Below are 27,222 nucleotides of genomic sequence, written 5' to 3' on the forward strand. Positions count from 1 at the left end.
ACAACTTGTTATTGTTTCTTTGTATGACTATCTCTTGACACACTCTCCTTCAAAACAGAGCTTCTATTCCAATACTTGGATTATTTACCAGATTCCTTCTTATAACTTGCACCTTCTTTCCTTGTTTTAGACTCTTGTGATAATTTTGCTTCCAAGTTACAGTATCTCTCCATTACTGATGGTTCCATATGGTCACTCAATTCATACAGTTAATTTAATTAGGTTCCTCTATAGTGAAGCACTGCATGGGCATAAGCTCTAGTGTCTCTCCTGATAGATCACAGGGCAAAAGCTCTCGCTCATGAAGACTTACATTGGAATGAAACTTTAATTATTTAGATACTTACAAAGACAGAAAAAAGCTACATTAAGAAAGCAACGTTATACATTTCTTTAAAAATCGATTGTAAGCAGGTGCCTACAAGCTAGTGAAGTTTACATTTGATGTAATGAAAAAAATTCTGATTTCTTGCTATTTATAAACAAGACTAAAAACATTTGCCCTCTTACGTATTATTTTCTTATTTTTTCTGACAGCAAACTTGTGAGGAATCCTTCCCACAACAGTGAAACCTTTTTTTGTGTGTCTTGTCAGAGATAAGGTGACTGTGTGGAAAAACAATGATGATAGAGATCTGTAATTACTTGTGACTGATGAGCATATCTGACACTGTTTCCTGGTATGCACTGATAATTCTCTGAGGTAAGAGGAAAACAGACAACTTCCTCTGCTGGCAGTAGATATTTTATGTTCAGGATGCTGCTTGTGGTGAGGTTTTGGGCAGGATTGCTATACCACAGTGTGAAAATATTGGGAAAAACAATGTGTGTCCAGGGAGTATCTGCTAAATGTTTCTGTCTTTCAGGCTGGTATAGTATGAATAAAGAGAAAATGAGTCCTGGGAGACAGAGAGCTCTTTCAGATGTCAGTCCTCCAATTAACTCTGTAAGGGCACACCAGAGCATCTCTGGGTAAAGGCCATCTGTCTTTTTCTCTTAATATGAATGGTGGCAATATAATTATTTTGAGTGGTGAAAGAAGATTCTCTTTTGGGAGAAATTTGTCTTGATTCAAAAGTACTGATATATGCAAAGTCAGAACTGGACCCTGTAGCAGCTTTATTTTAAGCTGAACATTTAAAATGTGTATGATATTTTAAAGTTTCTGAGAAGTTTTTGAAATGTGAACTAGTCTAAATTATGCAGAGGTCTAGGAGCTGAACTAACTACAAACAAACTTTCAAATCTACTACTAACCCTCAAAACTACCTCTACCTGAACGGCTTAAATGAAATACTATGCTCTGGAAGGGTAAGAGAATAATATTTATCTTAACTGCAGTTTATCCTGTGCTTCTCAAAATGATCAGTTGCAGGACAATCATTAAAATCACAGGCTATATGTTACTGTCTTTGGAAACAAATGATACATTGCAAGATTTGTGGGTCTTTGTCTTTTATCACAGCAAATCGAATGTGTCTGTGTCAACAGGGGTTCTTTTTAGATTGTTCCTTATTTTGCTAGGCTTGCTACTTCTAAATAAAATGTTTTGAGTTAATAAAGAACAAAAATGTTGATGTTTAAGAATTGCTGTTTGCTTTAAATCTCTTTTCTTGCTATATATTGGCTATAATGCAGTTCCAGATGAAATCAACCAGTAATTAGGGGTTGTCCCTTTCTATCTTCTCCACGATCTTCAGCAGTTACCTCTTTTGTTCAAAAACAACTGGAGGTCAGGTTATGTGAAGAAACCCCGGGATGAGTTAAACGATCAAGACCCAGAAAAGACTGGAGCACTGTAGTCTGTAGTGTTCCTCCTCCATTTGGAACAAATTACCTATCCCAGCTTCAGACCTCAGTGGGGGAGAATATAAATTGGTTTTTATTTAGTCTTAATGTTGTCTTTGCCATCCTACCTGCGCTCAGAGTATTTGCTGTAAGTGTGAGCCCTGCAGGTTGCCAAAGGGCCACTTGCAATGCTCGGTCTTCTGCTCCTGTTCCAGTTTTGCTGTGTTCGACATCCTGGAGTAGAAGCCTAAACAGGGCATAGAGCATGAGGGGGAGAAACCCGGAGAAGGGGGAGGGAAGTCTGGCTGGAGAATAGCAATGCGTGTGTTTCATGGTAAAAAGGTGTAAGAGGATCTGAAAGTGCCAGGCTTTGGTGAAAAAAAAAAAGGGTAGTTAAAAAAGAGGATATATTCTATAAACAAGATTAAAGGAAATTAAATTGGAGGATTAAGGCTCAGCTTCTCTACCTGTTCTCATTTTCCGTTTCAATTCACAAAAACCTCCTAAAATCCACTGGTGATTATTCTGTAAATAATGAAAAAAGCAAGAAGCATGTGTTCTCCATAATCTGCGGCTTTAATCTTTATCATAGAAACTGTTTCTCTTGTGAAACGACTTTGGGTGTTGTGGAGCTCTGTTTATGAGGGACGTTGATTATATTCACTTGCATCTCTTGAATGAGTGGGTCTGGGATTCTCTGAGTCCTGTGTCCAGCTCTGGGGCCTCCAACATAAGGATGGTTTTGACCTGCTGGAATGAGTCCCACAAGGATGATCAGAGGCCTGGAGCATCCTTCCAATGGAGTCAGGCAAAGCTGGGGTTGTTCAGCCTTTAAAGGCTCTAGGAGACATTAAAGCCTCTTCCAGTACCAAGAGAACTGCACAGACTCTGGGGAACTGTCTTGCAGCTTAAGGATACAGCTTTACTGAGTGGAAGAGGAAAGGTGGGCAGAATCCAGTGCAGGAAAGCTTTGATAAGAAACAGGGCTTCCATCTCATTTCAATATGATAGATTTCGAAGTTTAAAGAAAATGCGATTAAGTAGGGAGTCATTTCCTTTACAGAAAAAATAATCATGCTCTAGTTTAAGTTTGGACAAAAATTAGAATTTCCTGCTTTTGCTAATTATTCTTTGTAAGGCATGGAACAAGGGATAGAAAAATTTCAGGCATACTGCAGAACCCCAAAAGAAATTAAGTTTTTCATCACTATGCACTTATAGTACTTGAATGTGAATCAGACCAATTCCTGCAATTGTGTAAAGCACACGTGCTTAAAAGCCATTTTTAGGGAGGTATTTCATTGCTTATGGGATGATGAATAATCAATGGCTTGTCTAAGTATGTTGCATTCCTCCTTGTTTAGCTGTCCCTTCCTAAGTACTTGGTGTAGCCATGGAGACCCTTCTAGGCCTAATTTTGCTGTCTTCTCACTTTCTTAAAGCTGTGCATCTGTGCACTCCTGTCCTCTGGATCAGAGTACTTGATTGTACAGGGGTAGAAACAGACCCTGAGCTAACCTGGAGTTACCTGAGGAGGTTCAGCGAGGCAGTTCAGCACTTAGGATACCTGATACAGGAACATCAGCTCTAGTGAGTTTCCATGATCCATTTAATGCCTTCTTTCTTTGGAAGCTACTGCTATTAGCAGACTTTATAGGTAGATAACGCTCATTTTTGTTGCTTTGTAGTGTTATTTTTCCAAATTCATTATTTAAAAGGTCATTTTCCAAGGTTGCTAGGTCTGAAATGACTGTTCTTGGCAGCAGCTCCAACTGTCTCTTCATTTCATTAATTTTCTTGCTGAATCGTGGATTTGTTCTGTAAAATACATATATCCAATTAATTTTTCAGTATGAAAGGCAGAGACTGCCCATAAAAAGGAATTTTAGACTTTCAAACTACATTTAGCAGATGGTTTTAAAGGTATTTAATTTCTTGTGTCCTCAAGTGGGGCTTCTGTTATTTAAATGTGTGGTGCCTCTTGCCAGTGTAAAGGAGGAGGACTTGACATTCCAGGCATGCCTACCAGTCCTCTTGGTCTCAGAAGCTTCCTTGATTAAATGCTGCAGGAATGGGCTATAAGGGGCAGGACTGCAGGTCCCTTTCAGACCTTTAAAATGACAATTTTAATGCTCTCCTTCTCCTACACTGGAATAAATAGTCCTGCCAACTAGAGTGATTGGTGTCCTCCAGCAGGGGAGAAGACATCACCCTTCACAGTGTCAGTTCACCAGTCTGGCAGCCAGGTAGGATCTTTCTTATACGGGTCGTAGACAGAACTCTCTTAAAAATTAGATTTTTCTGTTAGTTAATCGAACACAACCCAAAAACGCAGCATCAAACCCAGCAAGGATTAAGGGAGCCACGAGGTGGCACTTCTGCTGCACAGAATGCCTAAAGCTCAGGCACTTTGCAGGCTGGTAAAAATACAAAAAGAAACAAACCAACCAACCCAACTTTTACCTACAGGAAGAAATTAAACTTATTCTTATAAACAGCCATTTAAAGTCAGGAGTTAAAACCATCACATGGATTCCTTTCAACCTAACCAGGAGCTGGGCTCGATGATCCTTGTGAGCCTCTTCCAACTCAAGTTATTCTATGATTCTATGCTAGACTTTCTGTAAAACAAAAAACTTAGAAACTGCCTTATCCAGTATCTCAAGTCAATGAAGTCTCTTTAAACCTAATATTCATTTTCTCGTGTTTTCATGCCCATTTCCAAACTCCCTGATATTTTTTTGGTAAGGAAAGATGTGCACCAATACTGGTGTTCTATGGTTGTACAGTTTTCATGCACCGTTTCCTTTCAGGAAAGTTTTAGGGAAGGTTTTAAGTTCCTATTTGGTTATTCTGCATGTCCTTTTCTAGCCAGGTCACAGTAGGTTTTTGTAAAATGTAATTGCTTGTAGGTCTCTTTTTCTTCAGAGTGTAAATATACTTCAGTTTCCCTAAGTGTTGGGGTGCCATTTGATTTTTTTTTTCCTTTTTTGGTAAGTTACTTCTAGAGCATGTGTTTGTGATTCATTATTAAAAAAAGCCTTGCTAGCTGTCTCAAGCTTTTCTCTTTGGTTGTATTGTGGTAAGCAAATGCTCTCTGCCTGTGATCTTCGATGAGGCCAGTCCTTGGCAAAAATGTTGGGGGAAGGGAGGAATTCTTAAAACAGCAGCAGGAAGAGAAGGGTCTGGGCAGCAAAGCTAGCTGGTTTTAGCAAAAAGTTAATGGAATTTTGTATTTGACTGACTTTTGGCTATTGCTTAGTAATTAAGAGACCTGTCCAGGAATTTCTGACTAAGATGCAGCAGTCACAAGACTCCAAACAGCTTTCCTGACCAACTCCCAACGAGTTTGGAGCCCTGTGTGAAAGCATGTGGAGTCATGGCTGGTGGACTTTGCATTTGGAGATGATTTTTCTGCTGCAGTGTCAGCTCACACTTGGGACTATCCAGAAGTAGTTCACAGCTGAAGCAAGGAAATGGGGAACTGTGATGGTGTCAAATCTGTATTAAACTTCAGCCTTTCTCACGGAATGGGCATGACTGGCTTAAGCTACACAGTGCAAAATCTTCAAGTCTGGAGTGACTAACAAAACCAGTCTATAGCCATGGCTTGTACCTGGGGGTGGTATACAAAAGAGAAGAATGTAGGAAAGAGTAGAGTTATAACATGTTATTGCAGGAGATGAGAAAATTGTGAATAAAAACTGATGAGTCATGATTTGGGCAAGTGCATTTGTACACCTACAAGCCTGACAGATTTCTTTGGGCATGAAAAGTACACCTCCAGCTGCAGCTGTGTTACTTCTGCTTAATGTTGGAAAAAGTACTTTATTCATGGGGATTGTAGACTAGTTCACCTGCTCTGTAGTGACCGCGTTGCTCTTTTTTTTTTTTTTTTGGAAAATTGTTTTCAGAGCTACAGCAGTCCAGCCAGACGTTCCCATTAATACTTTATTAGCAGAAGCCAGTTCTGTTATAAATGCTTGAAATTTGCTTTTCTGTCTGCTTTCATATGCCTGGAAGACTTCTGGAAGACGTGTTTTCTGCCTTTTCTGCAGCAGCTGCTGCGCTAAAATGCCTTTATTTCAATAGTAGTTTTTATTCAGTAGGGAACACATTTTAAATGTTTTTTGTTTTTGTTTTTTTTTTTTCTTTCATAAGCATCTTTCTGGGAAAAGTAGCTGGACATATTTCACCTTCTTAGAATGGACATTTCTATATTCCCCTAAACAATACTAACCTTCAGAGAGTAAAATTTATCAGTCTGACGCTTCTCCCGCCTTTGTTGAGCTGAGCCCTGTGCCTTGTGTGGTAGCATCCGGGATTACAGGACAAATTGTAGATTTAGGGACAGAATTAACAGCAAGACGTTTCCAAGCAGAACTAAGTCCTTAATCTGGGTCGGGGAAATTTGTTTTGCTAAGGAGACAGTATTGTAATGGCAGTGCATTTGGGATCAAAGTTTACCTGTTAAGAGGCTTTATGAGAGCAGTGTAATTGCACAGTTCAGACACCTACAAAACTCTGGTGTGCTTCGATCCTTCTGGGTTTAGATTCAGGTGTGTCTGCGGTGTTTAGGGATGTTGAGGGATGCTCAGGGATAACCGGGTGTGGGTCCTGCCTGGCCCTGGCTGCGCTCGGCTCCTCTCATCTCCCCTCCCAGGACAAAAGTAGCTCCCAGCTACTTTTGTGACTTGTACAGGCACAAAAAGCTGCACATCAGAAATTATAACACCCCCGCAAAAAATGTAAAACAAGGTTTGAACACCACCATTATCTGCTAAACGGTACAAAAGGCTGAGAGAGTTTGGGCTGTTCGGCCTGGAGATGAGAACTCCAAGGAAACCTCAGAGTCCCTCCTAGTTAGAGAGGCTAAAGAGGGGCTTTTGACAAGGGATGGAATGAAATGATGGAGAGTAGCTTTCGGTGGAGAGAGGGTAGACTTAGACGAGATATAGGAAAGAAACTCTTCCCTGTGAGACCCTGGCTCAGGTTGCGCGGAGCAGCCGCGCCTGCCCCATCCCTGGCGGTGCTCGATGCCGGGCTGGACAGAGCTCCGCGCACCCTGCTGCAGTGGAGGCTGTCCCTGCCCACGGCACAAGAGTTGTAACAAGATGCTCTTTACAACCCACCCATTCCGCGGCCCCGAGAACGCCCTCCCCTCTGTCCCGTCCCGTCCCGGCGGGGCTCGGCGGCTCCGGCGCGGCCCCGCGGGCGCTCCCCGGGGTGGCCCCTCACGGCCGGGGCCGGGCGCGCTCCGCTTTACGGCTGCTGAAAACTCCCTGGGCGGGCCGGGCCGGGCTGTGAGGCTCCGGGCACAGCGCAGGTACCGCCGGGCACAGCGCAGGTACCGCCGGGCACAGCGCAGGTACCGCCGGGCACCGCTCGGGGCAGCGCAGGTACCGCCGGGCACAGCGCAGGTACCGCCGGGCACCGCGCGGGGCAGCGCAGGTAACGCCGGCTCGGGCGGACCCGGGGCGGGCGGGACACCCGGGCTCCTCATGCCGACCCCGCGGGCGAGGAGGAGCCCGGCTGTCAGCGCGGAGCAGAACTCGGTCAGCTCCGTGCGTGTCTTTTTTTTTTTTTTCCCTAAAGTAGCTCAGAAGTCGGGGAAATCGGAGGATCCGCGGCTGCCCCTCGGGGGCTCCGGGCTGGAGCGGGGTTCGGGGTAGGACAGGTAAATGCGCCGTGCGGACGGTCCCGCACAGCCCGGCAGCTCCCCCGCTCTCTCCATCCCCGCTGCCCGCGTGGAGCCGCTCCGCGTTCTGCTCTGTGCTTTCGCTGAGGAACGGGACACTCGGTCTCGCCCGAGTTTAGAAACTGAACGATGTGTTTGTTAAACACTGAAACAGATCGCCCCAAACACAGCGAGCTGTGTCACATGCTGAAAACTCGCCGTGAGCGCAGTCAGGAGGATGGCAGGACGCGCTCCCCTCGGGCTTTGGGGTCTGCTCAGGGTACCAGAAACGCAGCCGGGAAATTTCGCAAGTTTCAGTCTAGGACAGCGTTGTCATTGTCGCCCTCCTGTGTGATCTTCAGTGGCTTGGTTTTGCCATCCTTGCAGAGCTCCTTGACTTCGGCAGGTGTTCGTCTCCTGTAGCTGAGATGGCCTCAAAATTGTAATTAAAATAAACTCCGTAACGAGCGTGGAGTTGACACTTGCTAAAGAGCGCTGAGGCATCTCGCTGACTTCAGCTGAAATTTGCGGCATTGTTGCTGAGTCATCAGGACAGAAATATTCGGGGAAGAAATAAAGAATTTAGATTTTTAACCCTGATATGGACAGCCTGTTTCATGTTGACTTATTTATTACTTGTTACATATTTCTTGCATTTACAGGCAAATTTATTTGTTCAGTGGTTAGCATATGGAAAGCATTAGATGACTGAAACTGTAACGATGCCAGTCCTGTATATCAAGCAATAACTGTATGTATTTTTAGAATTTTAATCTAAAGAGCTCTTGTATGAGTCCCAGTACATCCATAATGCATCATTTATCTCTGCTATCATCAAAATACTAAAGAGTGTCTCCTGAATTTTGGTCATGGATCACATTCCTAGTAGATGTCTTAAGTGTATGATATTCTACTGTAAAGGTAATCACCTGAAACAAGACAAAGAGTGATCTTTTGTGGCTTACCTTTAGTAGTTTGTTTTTTGTTGTTTTTTTTTTCCGCTGGAGTTTTTTAATTAAAAACTCTGTAGCTATACATACAACATTTTCTTTAAAAAAACCTTATCCCACAGAAACACACTTTTTCCCAAGTTTCATCAGCTATTTCGTGGTTTTAGTGTCTCTCTAAAGTTAGAGTGTTTTTTTTCATATCCTTAAAATTGTGAGAGTTTTACGGTGCTGAAGATGTTGGCTGAAACAATACTAGCAAGTCACATTGTTCAATAACGAAGCAATACTTTTGTTTGTGATAACAGAAAATTGGGGTTTTTTTTTGCGTTGAAGAGTTGGGTCCAGGTTGTTTGTCTGAAGCAGAAAGTAAAGTTTAAATGGGAAGAAAGTCAGAATTGTCCAAGTTAATAGAAAGATGCTCGTGGTTCACATGCATGTCACAAGCTGCAGTGTTTTGGTAGCAGCTCCCAGAGTCATGCTGGATCATATGACTTCCCGCTCTGTTAATCCTCGTAGCTGAAGTCTTTGCTTGTCACTGCTGTGGTACATACCTGCATTATTCTTCCCCCTTTTTAAATAACCTCAGGGTATGAATGCAAACCAGACAAAAATAGACCTTCAAAGTGCTTTATCTCCCACTTAATAAACAGATTTATTTCAGAAGTTCTTCGTGATTCGCATGTAATCCTCCAGGGAATGTGTGCTGTAGATCTTCATTATGGCAATCTGTCAAACAGACATTTCTAAATCCTGAGACTTTTTCAGTGGCTCTGGATCTTCTACTCTAAATATAATTTTGTTGGCAAGGCCAGCATTCCTGCAGTACAGAATTGCCTAAACTCTGCTTGGGAAGTGTTATGCTTTCTTGTTTTGTTTAGTTTTGTTCTCTTCTTTTCCAACCCTCTCCTCCCCTATGATGTTTGCTTTGGTGTTTAGACACATGCATTACACATACATTTATAAATTAGTTCATTAGGAGCGTGCAATGTAATATGAGGACGTCATTGATAGATAGCTCTAAATTAAAACTTAGTAGGACTGGGATCCTGTTGGGCATTTTTGTGCAAATCATACTTTGGTTTGCAATTAATCCAGCTATGAAACGGGCCTTGTCTCCAGCTGTGGGAGATAGAGCAGATACTGATGTAGAAATTGCCTCCAGTGAGTAACTCAGTGTTCTGATTGGGAAAGGAGTTTCTAGCCAGGTGAGGGTCAGTCTCTTCTGAGTAACAAGCAAAAGGACAAGAGGAAACTGCTTATGCCTGGGGGGGGTTAGATTGGATGTTGGAAAAAAAATTCTTCACAGAAAAGGGCTGTTGAGCACTGGAACAATCTGCTCAGGAGAGTGGTGGAACTTTCATCCCTGGAGAAATTTAAAAGATGTGTAAATGTGACACTTGGGGCCACGGTTTAGTGCTGGGCTTGAAGGTGCTGGGTTAATGGTTGGACTCGGTGTTCTTAGCGGGCTTTTCCAGCCTAGGAGGTTCTGTGATTGTATCGTCATTTGAGAACAATATACTATGTTCTCAAAAGCTTGGCAACATGTGCATCACAGCACTTTGTTCCTCCTCAGGCATGCATCTCTCGGGTCTCAGTGTGCCTGGTTAATGCTGCTGTGCAGGGAAGCAGCAAAGGTCACTTCATCCTCCAGTACCTGTATAGTTTTAAAAAACTGATAATCAAGTGCACGTGTCACAGCCCAGGCTGAGTGCTGGAGTGCAGTTGTTTTCTCTCAGCCATCTTCTTGCCATGGGAGCTGTTGGTCAGCTGGGGAAAAAATAGTAAGAATGCATATCTGAAAACATGTTCAAGAAGTAAGCAAATGAAGATTCACCAACACTGCTTCTTCTGGCTTGTACAAATGTGTTTGCAGTTCTTTGTGAATATCTGAGGCACAGAATAGGTACAGGAACTGAATAAAAATGTGAATATGCTATTATTTATTACTGATCTGTTACTTGTGTCGAAAATCAAAGATAGAACACTATTGACATAGGTTGTTGACCTCAGAAAGCCTTGACTTCGAATTCAGGCTGGTTAACTCTATACACTGCTAAGTACAGCACTCCACCTTTATCCAGAGCCAACAGATTCAGCAGTCACACAGTTGTTCTCGGCTTTCTGCTTGAAAATCAGAGGGATGTGTCTCCCAAACATGTAGAGAGGGTGATTTATGCAACAGTCATCTGGGAAGCTCGATTGGTAGAACTGTTGGGTGTGTTTTTTAGTTTTTATTGCTTGTTTTAGCTTCTCAACTGTTTTCCATGTAAATATGGTTGAATTTGAGGGAACTTGGGAAAAGCTGTATATGACTGGGCAGGAAATGTACCATGTCTTTGTGTTTGTCACTACTGAGATTGCTCCAAGAATCTTCTGTCAAGTTTGGGTGTCCATACTTCAAGCAGGATGTTAGAGTCAAAGAGACTTCAGAGAAGAACTCTAAGAATGAATAAGGGCTGAAACTAGCTCCTGAGGGAGAAATTCTAAGAGCTCAATATGTTAAATATTATCAAAGAGAATGGAGGGGAGGGACTTGATTGCAGTGTTAAAGTATGTGCCCTGTTAACTGAAATTCTGTGATGAAGCAGAAAATGATGGGATATCAAGATCCTGTGGCTAAAATATGAGCCAGACACATTTGCAGTAGAAATAAGAACTGCATCTTCAGCAAGAGGGTAATTTATTGCACATTATGGTAGGCTATTCATCAAAGGAAAATTTTAATTCAAATATGGTATTATTCCTTTAAGATGTACCTAAGTGAAACTTAATTGAGGGCATGTGCCCATGTGCTGTACAAGTCACAGCAGACGATCAAAGTATTTTTCCTGTATCTAAATACTTGCATCTACATAAAAAGACAATCATAAAATATGGTTAGCGCAGGAGACTGTTGAAATTAGAACAGAACTAATGGATAACTGAAGACGTTTAAATGTCTAAAATGCCTGGAAACAATGAATCACAGAATAGTTAGAGTTGGGAGAGATGTCTGGAAATTATATAGTCCAACCCCCCCAAACAAATAACTCTAAAACAAGAATTTGTTTTAACTGTACTGAAGGTTGAAAAGTTGGGTTGGCGAGTAATTCTTTAGCAATGCAAAGATGTCATTACACTCAGTTTCTTCATTAGGAGGTCTTGGCCATTTTAGATACTAAATTAATGTTCCAGTTGCTAAGATTCCTTGCAGGTTTTCAGGAAAGTACTGTGGAAATTAAGGTGGTTGAAGTTCAGAATCTGAAAGAAAGGTGAAATTAAAAACAAAAATCCTGCTGTCACTGAGTGAGTTTCATAGAAGAGAACACTTGGGCTGCTATAGAAAACTGCTGAATACAACAGGGTGGTAACAGAACATACTGTGTGTGTGTGGGAATTATTGGAGGGTTTGCAAGGAAGGATTTGTAGATCCTGCAGAGATTTGGGGGAAATCTGTGTTATAATGCATTATCTCCTGCGGTGAAGAGCCAGCAGGAATGTTCTGAGGTTTTTCCTGTCCTCAGTTTTACATGCCTTTAGCAGTCAATGCTTTCAGGTCTTGGGCTTAGTGGAATTGTAGGCAGCTGTGCCGGTTTCGCTGGGGATAGAGCTAATTTTCTTCCTAGTAGCTGGAACAGGGCTCTGCTTTGGATTTGTGCTGGAAATGGTGCTGATAATAAAGGGATGTTTTGGTTAGCTCCGAGTAATGCTTGCACAGAGCCAAGGCCTTTTCTGCTCCTCACCCCACCAGTGAGTAGGCTGGGGATGCACGAGGAGTTGGAAGGGTCAGAGTTGGGATAGCTGATCCCAGTGACCCTGGGAATATTCCAGATTAAGTGGTGTTGTGCTCAGCATAAAGCTGGGGAAGCAGAAAAGGGGGACATTTGGAGGGATGGCACTTATTTTCCCAAGTCATTTTTAGATGTGATGGTCCAGGCTTTCCTGGGGTTGTCTGAACACCTGCCTGCCCATGGGAAGTGGGGAATGAATTCCGTGTTTGGTTTTGCTTTCATGCACAGCTTTTACTTCACCTGTTAAAGTGGCTTTATCTCAGCCCACGGGTTTTCACGCTTTTCTGATTCTCTCCCTCTTCTCACAGTGGGGGAGTGGCTGTGGGGGCTGGGTTAGACCCCCTTTCTGGGGGTTAAACTGTGACAGCAGCATGAGGAGAAATAAAAGAATGGAACATCAAAATAGCAAACCCTCCGTTTGACACAGTTTGACAGGATGAGCAGAAGTCAAGCTGAAGCACAAGTCAAATAAGCTATGCCTGTCTTGTATAAACTCTTCAGCTTTATGGAGAACATGTCAGGAATCAGCCTTCAATATGATGAGAGATCATCAAAATAAATGGAAAGGGCCAAGCTAAGAGCACATCACTCAGTGAAACCAGTCTTTTTTCTTAAATCCCGGAGGATACTGAAGCAATGACCAGGGGATTGATTAGGGAGCGGGGTTTGGTGAACCAAATCATGTATATGATGAGGACCAGCTGGTTATAAAACTGCAGCAAATTACAGCAGGAAAAGTCTGCAGCTGGAAGGATTTTTGAGAGTCTGAAGGTGATTGTGCTTCTTGTCTCAAGGGATTATGTGCAAGTATCCAGAAAGTTTCATGATACATGCTGAAGGGAGAGCTGGATATTTGTTGTATTGCTCAATGTAAGTGTTGGAAAAAGCTGGAAAAGTGGAGATTTTGGGGCTCAGTCCACAAATTTTAAGCCACTTACTTTGATTGCACATTTCCTTACGTGTGTTTAACAGCTTAGAAACAGCTGGATGATGGATGATTCTGAAAGCTGCAATTACAGAAAAACCTGCAGCAGTGAGTGTGCAAAACAGAGATGTTGGACCGTTCATTGTTTTTCTCCTTACTCATAGCAGAAAGTAATTCATAGGTGAATTCATACTTTGCTTCAGGACTGTTTTTTCAGTTATTATTCTTGTCTTTTTATATTTAGGCATTTATTTTTATGTTCCAAGTAGTTCTGCAAAGGTTCTGTGTTTATTTTATATTTCCATTCATGTTAGAGATTACCTAAATTTCTTTCAAGCTTTGTCTTTGCAGCACTGGTAAAAATTTAACTTCCATAAAACATAAGATTTTTTTTTCTTTATGCACTGACTTGGGCTGTTAATATGTGTGATATAAGGTGTCATGGGCCAAGTTTGTGGTTTAAAAAGATTAACTTTAGTAAAACTGTAATGTAGAGTGATGGGTGAGAATTTTTTTAAAAAAGCTAATTATTTGCAGAAAACCATGTGTGTACTGACAATTTCCAAGTAGACTTGAGTGTATTTATCTGCCCATTATAGTTCTTATTTTACAGATGAATATGCTAAGTGCTATTCAGAATTATTTGGCCATATGTTCCTGTTTTTATGGAACTTCATTTTGTGGGCTCTTTGTATAAATAAAGTTTTCTCTTCATGATGGTATATACTGAGAGGGAGAGAAAAGAATGTTATTTCAAATGTTATACCTTTTGCAAAAGAGCAGATGGTGTTTGTATGTGGGGCTTCGAGGAAGTTTTACACTTTGAAACTACTGCTTTATTCCAGATTGTTTTAGAGAAATGTGGTTTTAGCTCCTGTGGAGCATCCCAGGTTGTGTCACAGCTGATGTCAGTGTGTTCTAAAGCCAGCTGACACGTGGAGTTACACTGACCCTTTGTCACTCTATTTGTATTATGTGGGTTGTTCCCAAGTGCAGGCAAGAGCTGCTTAAGTTTATTTTGTGCAGTACTTTGGCAAGAGTGGTCCTGAGTAAGGTGACACTGATCTTGAGTTTCTCCATCTTTATTTGTGCCTTTTAAGACTTGACTCTTCCAGTTTTCAGACTTCCAGCTTTGGAATCTGAAGGGGAGCAGTCCCCTGGTGACACAAGTCAGCTCCTTCAGCACCTTTGGACAGTTCACCAACACCACCACAGTTGGTTCTCTGTCAATTTGATGCCTCATTGGTGCTAAATGTGATCCAAAATCCCCTGGGGAAAAAAAAGTGGGCAGATGATGAATTATGTTTGTCTTTTAATATGAAATTTGAAATCCACTGGTCATGCCAATCATGAGAAAAAATGAACTTGCTAGTAAAGTCTCAGAGGAACTTTCAGGTGGGTGCTGCAGGCTGCCTTGACACATTAAATTATTAAACATGACTTTGTACAAATGTGTTCCAAGACATTTACATCTATGAATCACAAACATCACGCTGGGTGAGACTAAAGGCAGGGATTTGCATTATTTTGCTGTCCACATTAGTTAATTGTTTTTCACTATTCCCTTGCTTAGTTGTTGGGGATTTTTATGACAATATTTGGGCATGTTAAGAAGCTTATTTTCCTCGTGGTGATTTGCTTCAAATAACTTTGTTTTAGTACTATTTTGGTGGGAACAAATCCGTATGGGCTCTGGCACAGAAATAATGTCTTGTGTGAATATTTGAAATGTAATTAGCAGCAAAGAATACTGAACTGCAGTAGATACACCTTGTATCTACAACAAATAAAGCATTGTGTTGGGGGCTTAGAGAATTTTGTAATCTTCCTGTTGATACTGCAGTTGTTGTGGGAGGAACTGCAGAGCATCTGCTGCCTGAAGGAAATCCCTGTGAGGAGGAAACTGGAACCTTGGGGGTCACCTGTGCACAAAAATTGAATGTACTGTGCCTCTGGCTCTAGCCTCTGTCTGAGGCTGAGCTATGGAAGCTTAATAAAATATTAGTGGATGTACTCATTTAGAGGACTCTGACAATACCTGTGGAGCAAAATAATGGTTTGATCAGGCTGTTGCTTCCTTTAACTATTAAAGGAAGTTGTGCCTTCATCCCCATTCTGTAAGAGAGCCACTGCAGCAATGCATTAAAGGGGAAAAAACCAAAAAGTTTCGATTTGACAGGGAAGATAGTTACATGATGACAGAGACATGCCTCTGGAATTTTTATTTCAGTAGTGAGACATTGCATTACTGCATATTTTTACTGTATCAACTGAGAATAAAGCCTATTCAGTATTGTTCATATAAGTGCTTCCACAAGAGAGGCAGATGCTGGGATACTGGGAGAAGCCTGGTCTTGTTTTCAGACCAAAGTGTTGGCCCAGAGATGATGTGTGAGCATCTGCTCAACATGCTCAACCAGTGGTTATTCATCCTCCCTGAGTTGTAGGTAAATATGCAGAAGCATCCAGTGTTCTCCTGGGATGGAATGAGAACAAATGCAAAGATATTTCTAAGTCAAATTGAATTCTTGTTTTCCTACCAGCTAATCACATGTGTTAGATGCTTGATGAGTTTCTGCTGTCTGAAAAACAGCTACAACATGGGCAAATATGTCTGGCACAAGCCAGATGGTTTGATTTTTGCCTTCATGGAAAGGGTAGGAAAAAATACATGTAGTGAGCAAAGAAGCTGTGGAGAATGTGCTTCCAGGGAAAAATAAAAATTACTTCTCTATCCTGATCAATTACTAGACTGTGCAGTTTTAATAAAGAGCTTTTCTTGATTGCCAAGTTGTGGCTTCTTTTCACTTGCTTCATCCACCTACTTCTAATGCTTTGAAAATGACTATTTTGGGATGTGTTCTCTTGCTTTCATCCTTAGTCAAAAAAGGGTTTTTTCCCCTCATGTTTCCTAACAGCTGTTTTTCATAAGCATGTGTGTGGATAAATACTAATTTCCCCTGTGGTCTGGCTGGCTTTTCTGCACTGTTAATACTCCACCGCAGCAAAAAGTGATTCTGTATCCACACTTCATTCTTGGTGTATTTTGTATGCCAGCAATTAAGTGTAGATTTTGAAGCTGAGTGGATGATTAACTCTGAAAGTGTAAATTCACTAACTTTGCATGTGTTTTACATGTTTTCAATATCTAACCAGTTCTTAAGAACACTTCAGTTTTTCTAGAGCAAAACATGTCTGCTCTGCAGAAAAAAATACCAAACAAAATAGATTTCAAGTATTTTTTTAAAATTTAATTGATGTGAATATTCAAAGATCCAGCAGTTCAGAACCAGAAAGTCCCAGGAACAAAAATATTCCTGGAATACGTGTTCCAAGGTAGGATACTTCTGTGGCACAGGTGTGGAGTTTTAACTTGGTTTTTTTGGTAAAGTTATTGTTTTCCTTTTTATTTGTAAAATGGAGCATCTGCTGCTTTTTTCTTTTGAGTAATGTAAAGATGGTTCTTGCAAATAAGAATTACTGATGTACTTTTAAGTACAGGGAACTGAAATGAAATGTTTTCATATGTGTAGCAGTTATACACTGATGTTCAGAGACAATAAAGAGTTTATTTATAGATATACAATATTGATCAGATAGGTTTGTGGCCTCTGAGTTTGTAAATAGTTTCCAGAAAGGCTATAGAGAATATTTATAGGAATTTTTCTGTGTGCCTGTTCCAAGAGGGATTTGGGCTGTGTTAAAGGAAGTGTGCATTTCTTAGGAAATAGCAAGTTTGAAGAATTACGGAATTGTTATTTCAAGTTATGTGCCAGTAACCTGAGACAGTCTTCCTTTTGAAAAAAGTTTTGGTTTTCTCTTACACGCTCTAGGACTGAAATGTGCTTGTTTCCTAGCTGCTGATGGATCCAGGGCTTGCAGGAGTTGTGTGTGTGTGTCAGAGCAGAGGGACTGACAGCCTCTGCAAGGGTGGGGTGAATTTCTCTGCTGTTCTCCAGCCTTCCTTCCAGTAAAAGACTTGTGTTCCAATACTTGAAAGGAATGGAAAAAGCATTAGTAAATATCAAATTACAGTTGAATTGTTGTGAGTAAAATGCTTGTTCGTGTTGCTGGTTCAAAAGGCAGAATGTTTTGTTTGCTGTATTTTGCTCATCCAAGCATAGATGAGAAACTTGAAAAAACTTAATCTTGTGAGAAACAGAAGTGTGTTTTTGAGAAAAAGTACTTGATGTATAAGGACTACTTTCTGCTCTTTGTTTTTCTTATTTGTTTTTTTTTCCCCCTTCTAGAATAAAATATCTTTCTAGATCTATAATCTCTTAAGTGGCAAAGCCTAAGTAATTTTTTCCTTTTTCTAGCAGACACTTTGTGTGATTCAGTTTTGAAGTGAAATTCCTTCTATGTTTAATGGAGACATTTCTTTTTCTTTATTTTGGTTGAAAGGAGTTAAGTAATGACACTTCCTAGAAAGATGAGATAGAAGTGTTACCAAAAAAAGAAAAAAAAAAATTCTTGACCTTTAGTGCGTATTTTTTTAAAGTACTGGTTCAAAAGTCTGAATATCCCTGATGGCCTGAGAAGGTATAAAAGTGTCAGTGTAAGAAATATATCAAAGTAATTTGGTTTTTCAGGATTGAAATAAATGTGATTTAAAGGGAAACTGTCAAGATACTTAGATCTTAAACTACTTTTGTGGGAATTTGATTTTTATTCTGTTAGAGGCTTGCATTTACACTGTTGGTTCTAGAATAAATTAACTAAAAGCTGTAGAGAAACTTCAAAGATTACTATTACAGTACTCTGTAGGGAATATTAATCCATTTATTGTTTATCTCTTGCCTTGGAGGAATTCCTTGTAGAAACTTTTACTCAATTATCTTGTGCAATGTGCAGTGTTCTTACCTGCTATGTGAATGTACCTCTGTTTAAATGATTGTCTGCTGCCTGACACAAAGTTTTACTGGTTTGTGAGGAAAAGTGGCGTGGCAAAAGAACAGAATTTTCTTTGAAACTGTATAGAGGAAATTGCCTTGCAATGGTATGAGATGTGCCCCGCAAACTGCGTTAAAATGCACACTGACCCTTTCTCTGATATTGAGTGGAGACTTGGGTAGATATTTCTCAAATAAAAAGTAATCTGGAAATGGATTAAACCTGAATAATTATTCATTGACGGAAATCTAGATATAGGAGCCTCCTAGGGACATTCTGTATGCACCCAGAAGTTCCTGAACGTACAGAAGCTAATACAAATATTACCTCAGTCTTTCCTGGTAATCTTTTCTCAATCTAGGCTTTGTTTAAAACCTAATTTCTGATAGTCTGTGGGCACTGACTATAACATGCAGGCCAGTATGTGATTTCTGTTTCAGAACATTTTTTTTTTAACCCTGGTGTACTAATCAGATTCTGCAGAGCTCTCTGCTGTATTTTGTTAGTTATTGCAGCAGGTTAAAAATTAAAAGGAAGGGCCAATGAAAAATAATTTAATCAGGAGTACTTTGTGCAGACTTGGTACTGAGTGTAGTTTATCAGGGCTTTGTAATAAGAACACCACTATGAAATAAAGAGGGATTCAGTGTTTATCTAAGATTCTGTTACGATGAGAGATTTCTAGACCTTTTTCAGGGGACATTTTTGAAGACTTGTCATTTTTGTGTTTTTTTGTGTTCTCACTTGGCTGTGTGAGGTGGACTGGACAGCAGATTAGACTTGAACAAAATAAATGAACACAGCCTAAAATATGCAAGATTTTGCAATCAATGTAATGAAGCTAAACTGTTGGAAAATGTGTGGGGTTTTTGTTAAAGTTTGGTTTTACTGTCATGAACTCTATATTAATATTGGAATTTTTCTTTAAATAACTTACTAACAAAATACATGCTGAAACTGTTTTCCTTAATAGCTTAGTGTCTTTCTAGGCAATATTTATTCCTCATCCTCAGCCACTAACCTTTATTTCTTTTATTTGGGCTTCTTCTGACATTGTTTTAAGCCGCATTTTCCATGGTGGGGAATATGTGGGTGCATTAGGCAAAATAAAAGACTACCTGGAGCATGTACTAATCCAAAAAGCATCTGAGGTGCTTGGCTTTTGTAGTGACTGCTTTAATCAAGCTAAAGTGGGGAGAATGAAATTTAGATCTCTGGATTTACAGGTGACCACCCAGTGCTTAAGTCAGGGCTCTTGCTCAGCAAAGCATTAATATTGGCGATTATATGCCGCCTTCTGCTAATTCAACAAATTAATGAAGAATGTTTGCTGAAATCTCGCAGACTTCACTTCCTTGTGGGGAGATAATTACTTTTTGTCATGAATAAAGATCTGCAGTCGATGGCAAACTCAGATGATTGTAAATGCTGCACAAATGGCTGGAACAAAATCTGGAAGAGTCAGGGCTGTCCATTTAGTGCTGGGCTGACTTTGGCTGGTTGAAGGTCGAGAGCTGATGGGAGCAGCCCCAGTTCTCACATGTGCAGGGCCCCTTCCACGTATTCCTTGTGCATTTAGGGTGGCCTGAGAGCTGTGTTTGAATTCTTATAGTGAGACTGCCACACCGGTATGACAGCACAAAACTTGTGTTGTCCTGCATCAGCAGACATCAGAGAAATCTTTTTATTTCATAGTGAAAGATGCTCTGAGGAGGAGAAAGTGGGTTCTTTGTTGTCTTGTTGCACAGGTAGAATCTCATATGCAGAATAGATTGTTGTACAATAATGAGTACCTAAGAAAAGTCCGAGTTATTGAAACACGTTGCCACAGGGCAAAGCATGGGTGGCATGTGGTTTTAAAAAAATCCAGCAAAGGAAGCTGGAACACATTTATATTGCATTTTTTGCTTCCAGAGTAGCTTGCTTTATTGGATTCCTTATGTATAAGTAACAAAGATTCATGAATAGTTTATTTGAATTTGGTTTTTCCTGATCTATGCATGAGTTTTATTAGCTTTAGGCAGGTGCATAAAGATTCAAGGCTGTTTTTTTCTAAAATTCAGCTTGTAGTACTACATCAAATTTTGTTTCTGTTTAACTAGCAGAGGTTGTCAGAGAGCTGTAGCTGCCTATGAATGTAATTTGTCTGTTCCAGGCGTGTCAACTCTTGGACTTCAATGGACTTGAAGTCAGACTTGATGCAAATTTGATAGTTTTTAAGAGAATTAATTTGGTGGAAAGAAATGCATGGAAAGACCTGAGCATTTTGCAGTGTTGTATTGAGAAATTCAGCCTTGACTAATACAGCTCAGTTGTGTCCTTTTTTGTTTTGTGTTGTCCCTCCATCACATGATATGCTTTGACTGGCACGAGTGGTCACTAACAGAGCTAAATTAGTGTTAATCAGCTTATGGAACAAGTCCAGTTTGAGAGGTGGATGAAAAAAATGTAAAACCCAAGCCCCAAATAACCCTGCTTAAACAGTAACTTATAATAGCATATTTATATATTTCTGAAATATATATTCTCCAACTTAGTTCAAGTTAATTGAGAAAAAATTGTGACCCTAATAAAATATTTTGTCTGACTGCATGTTCTGTAGTTCTGCAAACTCTGTGTGGTGAGACCAGCATTGCACCTCCATGAAGTGAGGCAGGATGGATGCTGTCCAGCTGAATTCCTTACCTGCTGCAGCTTCCCAGGAGGCTGCTGGATGCCCTGGGGATGGAGTTCCCTGAGCTCTCGCTCATTTCATGGTGTTGCTGGATGTGTTAATGGAGCAGCAGATGTTAAAAGCAACTTTCCATGGGTTGTAAGCCAGGAATCCCATAACTGAGCTCTGTCAAAGCTGGGAATAGGCTCTTGGGGAGCTCCTGAACATTATCTGTTGTTCTCTGGACTGTGTGGCTGCTGGAAATGCAGCAATGAACTGAAGGGAAATTGTCTCATTTGAAGAATGGAAGTTTTTTTTGTTATTTGGAGTTTGTTTCTTAATTCTTATTTTGTTATTCTTATTGTTAATTTTTACTTAAATATATTCTGTTCACAAGGAAAATGTCTAGAATATGAATATCTGATCACAAGTGGGAATGAACTTTGAAGACTTGGTCACTATTAAAATACAGCCACTGTTCCCCTATATGGCCTTGTCCATTGCTACTTTTCTTTCCTGTGCTTTCAGTTCCCTGCCTATAAAATGAGTGATGTTATGCTGTCTATCTAAACATGTTTCAGAAAATGCAATAAAAAGCAGTGAATTAGATCTGAGTTAATAGTTTTATATAGTCATAAGACTTTAGAAATCTTAGTATGTCACTCTAGTTATCAGCCAAAATTTTCATCTCTTTGACTGAATGATGAAGCTTATTTTCAGTGGCAGTCTTGCCATGTATTTCATTATTGACACAGTTGCTAGGATAATAAACACTTGAAAATACTTGAAAAGTTAAAAAAGAGAAAGGCAAGATAAATAAATATGAGCTTGTTTCCCTGTGCACTCAGGTCAGTGATTACCTCTTTGTAATGAATATGCATGGCTTGAGTAGGAAGGCTAAAAATGGATAAATAGGAAGGCAATGGCATGTTTTGTCAGACTGTTTTAATACCTTTTGGGCTGCATCCAGTAGTAAAAACCTCAGAGTGTCTCCAGCTTTGTTTGAAGTGTGGTTTCTGATGGATGATGATGCCTTGTGTGGTGACTGATGCTTCTGGTGTGCAGCCTTTAATGTGTTCTTCGACTTCCCCTCGCTGTTCCCTTCCTGCACAAACTCTGACTAGGAGAATAGTAATAGAAAAATCTTTTCTGGTAATGAGGAAAGGGCTGCAAATATTCACAGCATGTCATGTACAATTCCTGGATCAGAGTTGCTGGGGGGACAGGTATTTTTAGTCAGAGAATTGTCACAAAATGGATCTTCTGGCAGGAGGATGCATTTGGTTCACCACCAAAGGCAGAACAACTTAATAGCACATTTTTGGATCTGTTTATGTTCAGTCAGATATTTGTATTCTGGACATTTTCCTTGTGAACAGAGGATATTTGGAGTGAAAAAGAAAAAAAAAGAAAACACATGCTTAAGAAATAGGAAGTGTTGTTCCAGGATGATCACTGGGAGGAGCTGTTCATTACAGTTTTTATGCATTAAATCAGTGGCAAGGAAATGATGGGAGAGTGGGAAGGTGATGTGGAGGCAAAGAAACTTAGTCATGAGTGGGGAATACTCTTAGTAGAAAGGGATCAGTGGTTTTAAAAAAAAATAAATTGAAGGAGCAGTGACCTCAAGGGAAAATACCAATTAACTAAAGCTTTGAACTTCTCTTGTATATTAACTACTAAAGCAGAAGTTGGGCCACATCATTGCTGGTGGGAATGCACTGAGCAGGTAGCAGTTGTCCAGCTGGCCATTAATGCACTGGAGAGCCCATGAGTTCTTGCCAAATGAGGCAAGAACTGTTCCTGCCATTGGAATACTGACAGGATCTTTGTCAGTAATCCTGTTACAGAGGTAACCCACCTCACAGAGACAATTTGTGTTTGAATCCTGATATGATTGAGTGAAAGGGGAAAAATCTTTGTAAAAATTCTCCACCACTATTTCCATAATCTCTACTTGAGTGAGCATCAGCCAAGTGAGAAAATGAAAAATTATAACCTGCCAAGCATCACTGGCAGACTGAAATGAAACAATTGCAAGTTAATAACAGTGATGCCTCCAAAAAATTTGCTGGCCAATTTAACATTGCTTTATCCAAGGTCACATCTTGCAACTGATTATTTTTAGCAATTTGCAGATGAGGATTTTTCTACCTTTCTTATGGGAAGTGAAGATCAGGGAAACACCAAGTACAGTTTTAAAAGTCAAAGTTATCAATCTCTTCATATCAAAAGTAAGTCATGTTCCCTACTTGTTTGCTTAAGACTGGGCACAGAAATTTTTTCCACTGTAGTGGAATGGGACATTTATGCTATACTCTGTGACAATGATGAAGTCAGTGTGACATGAAAACTCACAGTGGAGTGAGGTTGGTGAAAGAATTAAAAACAAGAAAAATTAGAACTTGCTTGAGTTTGTTCTGGAGCAGTCTTGCTAATGTTTATGTGATAATTTTTACATAATGGTGTTAAAAGAGATTGTTGCCTGTTTTTGAGGTTAAAGGATTGTGACACCATTGCAGGCAAGTACACAAGACTTAATTAACATGAGCTGTGTCCTGTGAAATGATCAAGGCACCTTAGTGGAATCTAAGGTGTGAAAACCATTAGTGAACTAGAGCAGTATTTAATATCCTCCACTAGAATCTGCACAATCATTTTAATATTGCAGGGCAAACCTTGGTACAACATTTGCAGAGCATTGTCACACTGTCACTTAGTTAAAATAGACCATTCTTCAGCAGCTGGAATGTGTCATTGGTGTGTGGGAACTCCTGCCCTAAGCTTGCTGTGCAAGCGGACTCCCTCTGTTGTTTTCATGTGGTTCTGTGGTCCTTTTAATGAAGGATATGCAACATCCTGACATGCGGAGTGTACACAGCAGTTCTGGGGAGATTTTGTGGTCTGGTGGTTCAGAAATCATGGCTGTGGGTAATTGTTTTTCAGCCGCTCAATGGTTGCAGTGCAGAAAACATTGCAGCACTTCTGAAGCATGCAGCATGGGAAGTGAAGGGCATTTCTTGTTGGAAGACTGATGGACCACTCTCTTTGTGACTGCCCTGGTTTTTAACCGAGAAGGTCTTACCTGTCATTAAAGTTACTTGAGCAGCTCCACTCAAGGACTCCACAAAAGCGTTTGTTTTTGTGTCTGTGTGAGCTGTGTTAGCTGGAGCTGTTCTGTCTTGAGAGAGGATGAACACGCCGGAGGTGCCACTGGTGTTTGTTAAAGATCTCCGTGGTCAGAAGCCTGGGTGAAGCCTCAGCCACCAGAACCCAGTTTATTGAGCACATACTCAGCAGAGACAGGAGCTGAATTCCCAGCTGTGTTTCCCAGCTCTTTGTGGAAGTTCCCTGTTAGATCACTCATGTCCTGCCAGCCTTCTGAGATCTGACAAGATCGTGGCTTGAACTGTTTAATTTTTCTTGCTGTCATGCGATGCATCACAGTGAGTTAGCTCAATAGCCCTAATCTAATGCTTACTGCAATGAAGCTGGGAATGTATCCATCAATACTTATTTCAGTAAGCAAAGCAAAATGAAATATTTTTTTGACAACTTCTGTCCATTTCATTATCTCCTTTTTAATCACAAAACTGTCTTGTACAGTTTTCATACATCCTTAAACTTTGTAGCCTGTCTGCTTTCATATAAATCAGGCTGATGCCAGAATCTCTCTCCTCTCCCAAACAAGGTTCCATTCATGCATTAGGTTAATCTCTTGCATTCCTGCAGGAGAAGGAAGCTGATTCTTTCCTGATGTGTCCAGGCACCTCTGGAGTTAGGAACAAAACTTTCAGGGAGTAGAAGACTTCAAACGTGATGTTTTATTGCTTTGTCTTTTTTTTTTTTTCCTCTTCTTCAAAAGTAATCTTGTTTAAGGATATTTGCAATGCAAGCAAAATTGAGAAGCTTGAGTATTGCCATTCTCTAGCATCACTCAGATCACTCAGTCATGCCAGAGTCGGGCGGGTGTGCTCTGTCCCAGGCCAGACAGAGTTCCTGCATTATGCTCAAGTTCAGAGTGGAATTTCCTCACTGAACTCTGTGATATTTCCCCACTTATATTAAGGCTACTTTCTGTTTCTGCACGAAAGTTTGTCTGTGTGTAATCTCTTTAAGTATACATGCCCTTTGCACCGTTTTTAGAGCAATACAGTGGAGATTAAATTTGTCCCCTTTTTTCTGTAAAACACTCTGTTTTCTAGGGTAATACTTTTCTTTTAATGTTGCAGACAGTAAGAGAGAAACAAATAGGTAAGGAGAAGAAAAAAACAAAGAATAGAGAGGATAAATACATACAGCTAGGCAGGAGTTTTTCTTCACACCTTCTGGGACAGAAGTGGATGATTGTCCCTTTATTTACAGCATCAGTGTTGGTTTAGATGCTCCGTTCTGTGTCTGCTCCACGGGAATGAAATGTCAGGGCACAACTTTGTTCTTACTTACATGCAGCTAGCTCTAGGGATGCATGGCCCTCTGGATGGAGGAGAGAGCATCCATTGTCACATGCAGTTGTAAAATTGCAGTTCTTTGCTGGCTAAGAGCGGTGCAGCAAGATGTTCTCAAAACCAGGCCATTTTCCTTGCTCTTGTGAAAAGCTAGAGTTCAACTCTCTCATTTTTGCTTTTCAAGAAGCATAATGCTTCTGGGCTGTCTCCAGCCAAATGCTGATAATAGGCTCTGTAAGGGAGCTTCTGTGCAATGATTCTTTCAGCAAAGGAATTGCACATAGCAAAAGTGGAACTGACCAAGAGAAAGGTACGGTTAAAGTAAGCATTTAGACTTCTTTTTAAAGAGCTAGTCAGAGTAGATTAAGGCCACTTGAACTCACATTAACTATTTGAAATATAATGGCAAAGCTGCACTATTTTTCCTACAAAAATCCTCTAGAATATTGTTCATCTATGAATGAACACTTATTTTAAAGTCTTTTTCTGTGGCAGGTATTTATGTATGAGGCTTGAATTGTAATTGTGCAAGAAACGAAAATTGTTCATTTTAATTGACCTTCCTGACCTTAAAAGAAATGCAGATACTTGCAGACCGCTGCATTTTACTTTCTTCTGAAAACATTTTAAGGTAATCCACCTTGTTTTCATACTTTGGGAAGTATTTTTCCAGTGGGCCTGTTTCTTTCAGAGGCTGACAGTGAAATGATGGCAGAGGTTTAAAATAGATACCCCATTTGAATCTTTTGTGCTGATTATTAAAGTGTGTGGAAAGGAGTTCTCTGACCCATTACAAAATAATTCTTTTGCCAACACAGAGCATAATGCATTCTGATGACACTCATAATTGCAGTGCTTCCAGAGTAATTACACTGGTAGTTCATTTTTTGTATTGTTGAAATTCATATTTGTGTGTTATGTTTAATTTAAATCTGCATGTGATCTATGCACGTGTGGAAATACACATTGGGGTTACCTGACAACAAATGTGTATTTACTTTGCAAGTAAGCAAACATCTGGGTGTCTTACAGACAAATGCATTATTATCTCACCTGTGTGTGATACTACATCCCTGTGCAGCTGCATTTTTCCAAGTTCAGCCAGCCCACACAGGGGTGGATACTGGATGCTCAGATGTTTATCCAGTGTATCAGTTTCCAGAGTTTGGAATTGTTCCAGAAACCGGTTCATGGTCAGATTTTGGCCTCTGTCCTCAGATTAATTTGCTGATGTTGCCTCTCTTTAGTTACATGTTACCTGTTTGTACCAGCTGAGGTTCTTCCAGAGAAAAAGGAAATGAGTCTCCTAATTCTGAATTTTCTCCACTGCTCACTGAGCTATGATGGAACTTGCTCTTTCTTTTGGCAAAGAGATGCTTGAACTTTTTGTATGTAGCTGAAAGCACATGGTAATGAAGTTTTAAAGCCTAAAGAAGGACATCTCTGGACAGGATGAAGAGTAAAGGTAATGTGGTGGTGCTTTGACACAGAATGGGAAGGCAGATTCAGGAGTAGAAATAAATAAATAAAACTGACAAAAAAGTTCAGTGATGTCTGTGTGGGTGTGATTTGCCTGTGTTAAAGTCAGGCTTGTAAGGTAAAACTAAAGTAAACACCGCTTTCCCTGTAATGGACTTGGTTATTCTAGCACGTCTTTTATAGAGTTCATATTGTATTTTGGGGATAAATTTCCCAATAAAAATAATTCCTCCTTGTGCTTTCTGGATATGAAGTTTAACCAGAATGTCTTGGAAAGAGGCCTGGGACTAACATGAGCATTTTCTTGATGTGATGTGTGTGCAGTTTCAGGAGGGGAGTAAAGGTCATTCCCCTGTTGGATGGGAAAGAGCTTCCTGAAGTATGTTGGCAACACTGGATTTTTCTGCATTTTCTTTACAGTGGTGATGTCAAGAAGGTTAAATTTAAATTCACAGCTAAAAATAGTACCTAGAGTGTAAAACAATTGCTAAATTAGCAGTTATTCTTATGCAGTGACTGTAAGTCAAAATAGGGCTGGTTGTCAAGGAATTCTTAGTGGAAATCAGTGTTATCATCTGACCTTATTTTTTTTAATCTTCTAAAATCTTCTGCTTTACAGCTCTAGTAATTGTATAAAGG

The 27,222-nt window shown here is 40.3% G+C and overlaps 1 protein-coding gene across 18 annotated transcripts in view; it reads left to right on the forward strand.

Annotated features, from left to right (window-relative positions):
* NAALADL2 (N-acetylated alpha-linked acidic dipeptidase like 2) overlaps nt 1-27,222 on the forward strand; it is a 410,260-nt gene that overhangs the window by 8,803 nt on the left and 374,235 nt on the right. The window contains exons 1-2 of one of the 18 annotated variants that reach the window (XM_064385273.1): nt 7,202-7,239; nt 7,384-13,055. The exons of 14 other annotated variants lie outside the window; for them this stretch is intronic. In XM_064385273.1, coding sequence (XP_064241343.1) covers nt 12,985-13,055 — 71 coding nt within the window. In that variant the 5' untranslated portion in view covers nt 7,202-7,239; nt 7,384-12,984. Of the gene's footprint in view, nt 1-7,201; nt 7,240-7,367; nt 13,056-27,222 lie in introns of those variants that run through there. 3 more of the 18 variants (XM_064385279.1, XM_064385274.1, XM_064385280.1) reach the window with 3 other exon arrangements.

The sequence above is a fragment of the Passer domesticus genome, chromosome 11, assembly GCF_036417665.1.
Source record: "Passer domesticus isolate bPasDom1 chromosome 11, bPasDom1.hap1, whole genome shotgun sequence".
Lineage (NCBI taxonomy): Eukaryota > Metazoa > Chordata > Aves > Passeriformes > Passeridae > Passer > Passer domesticus.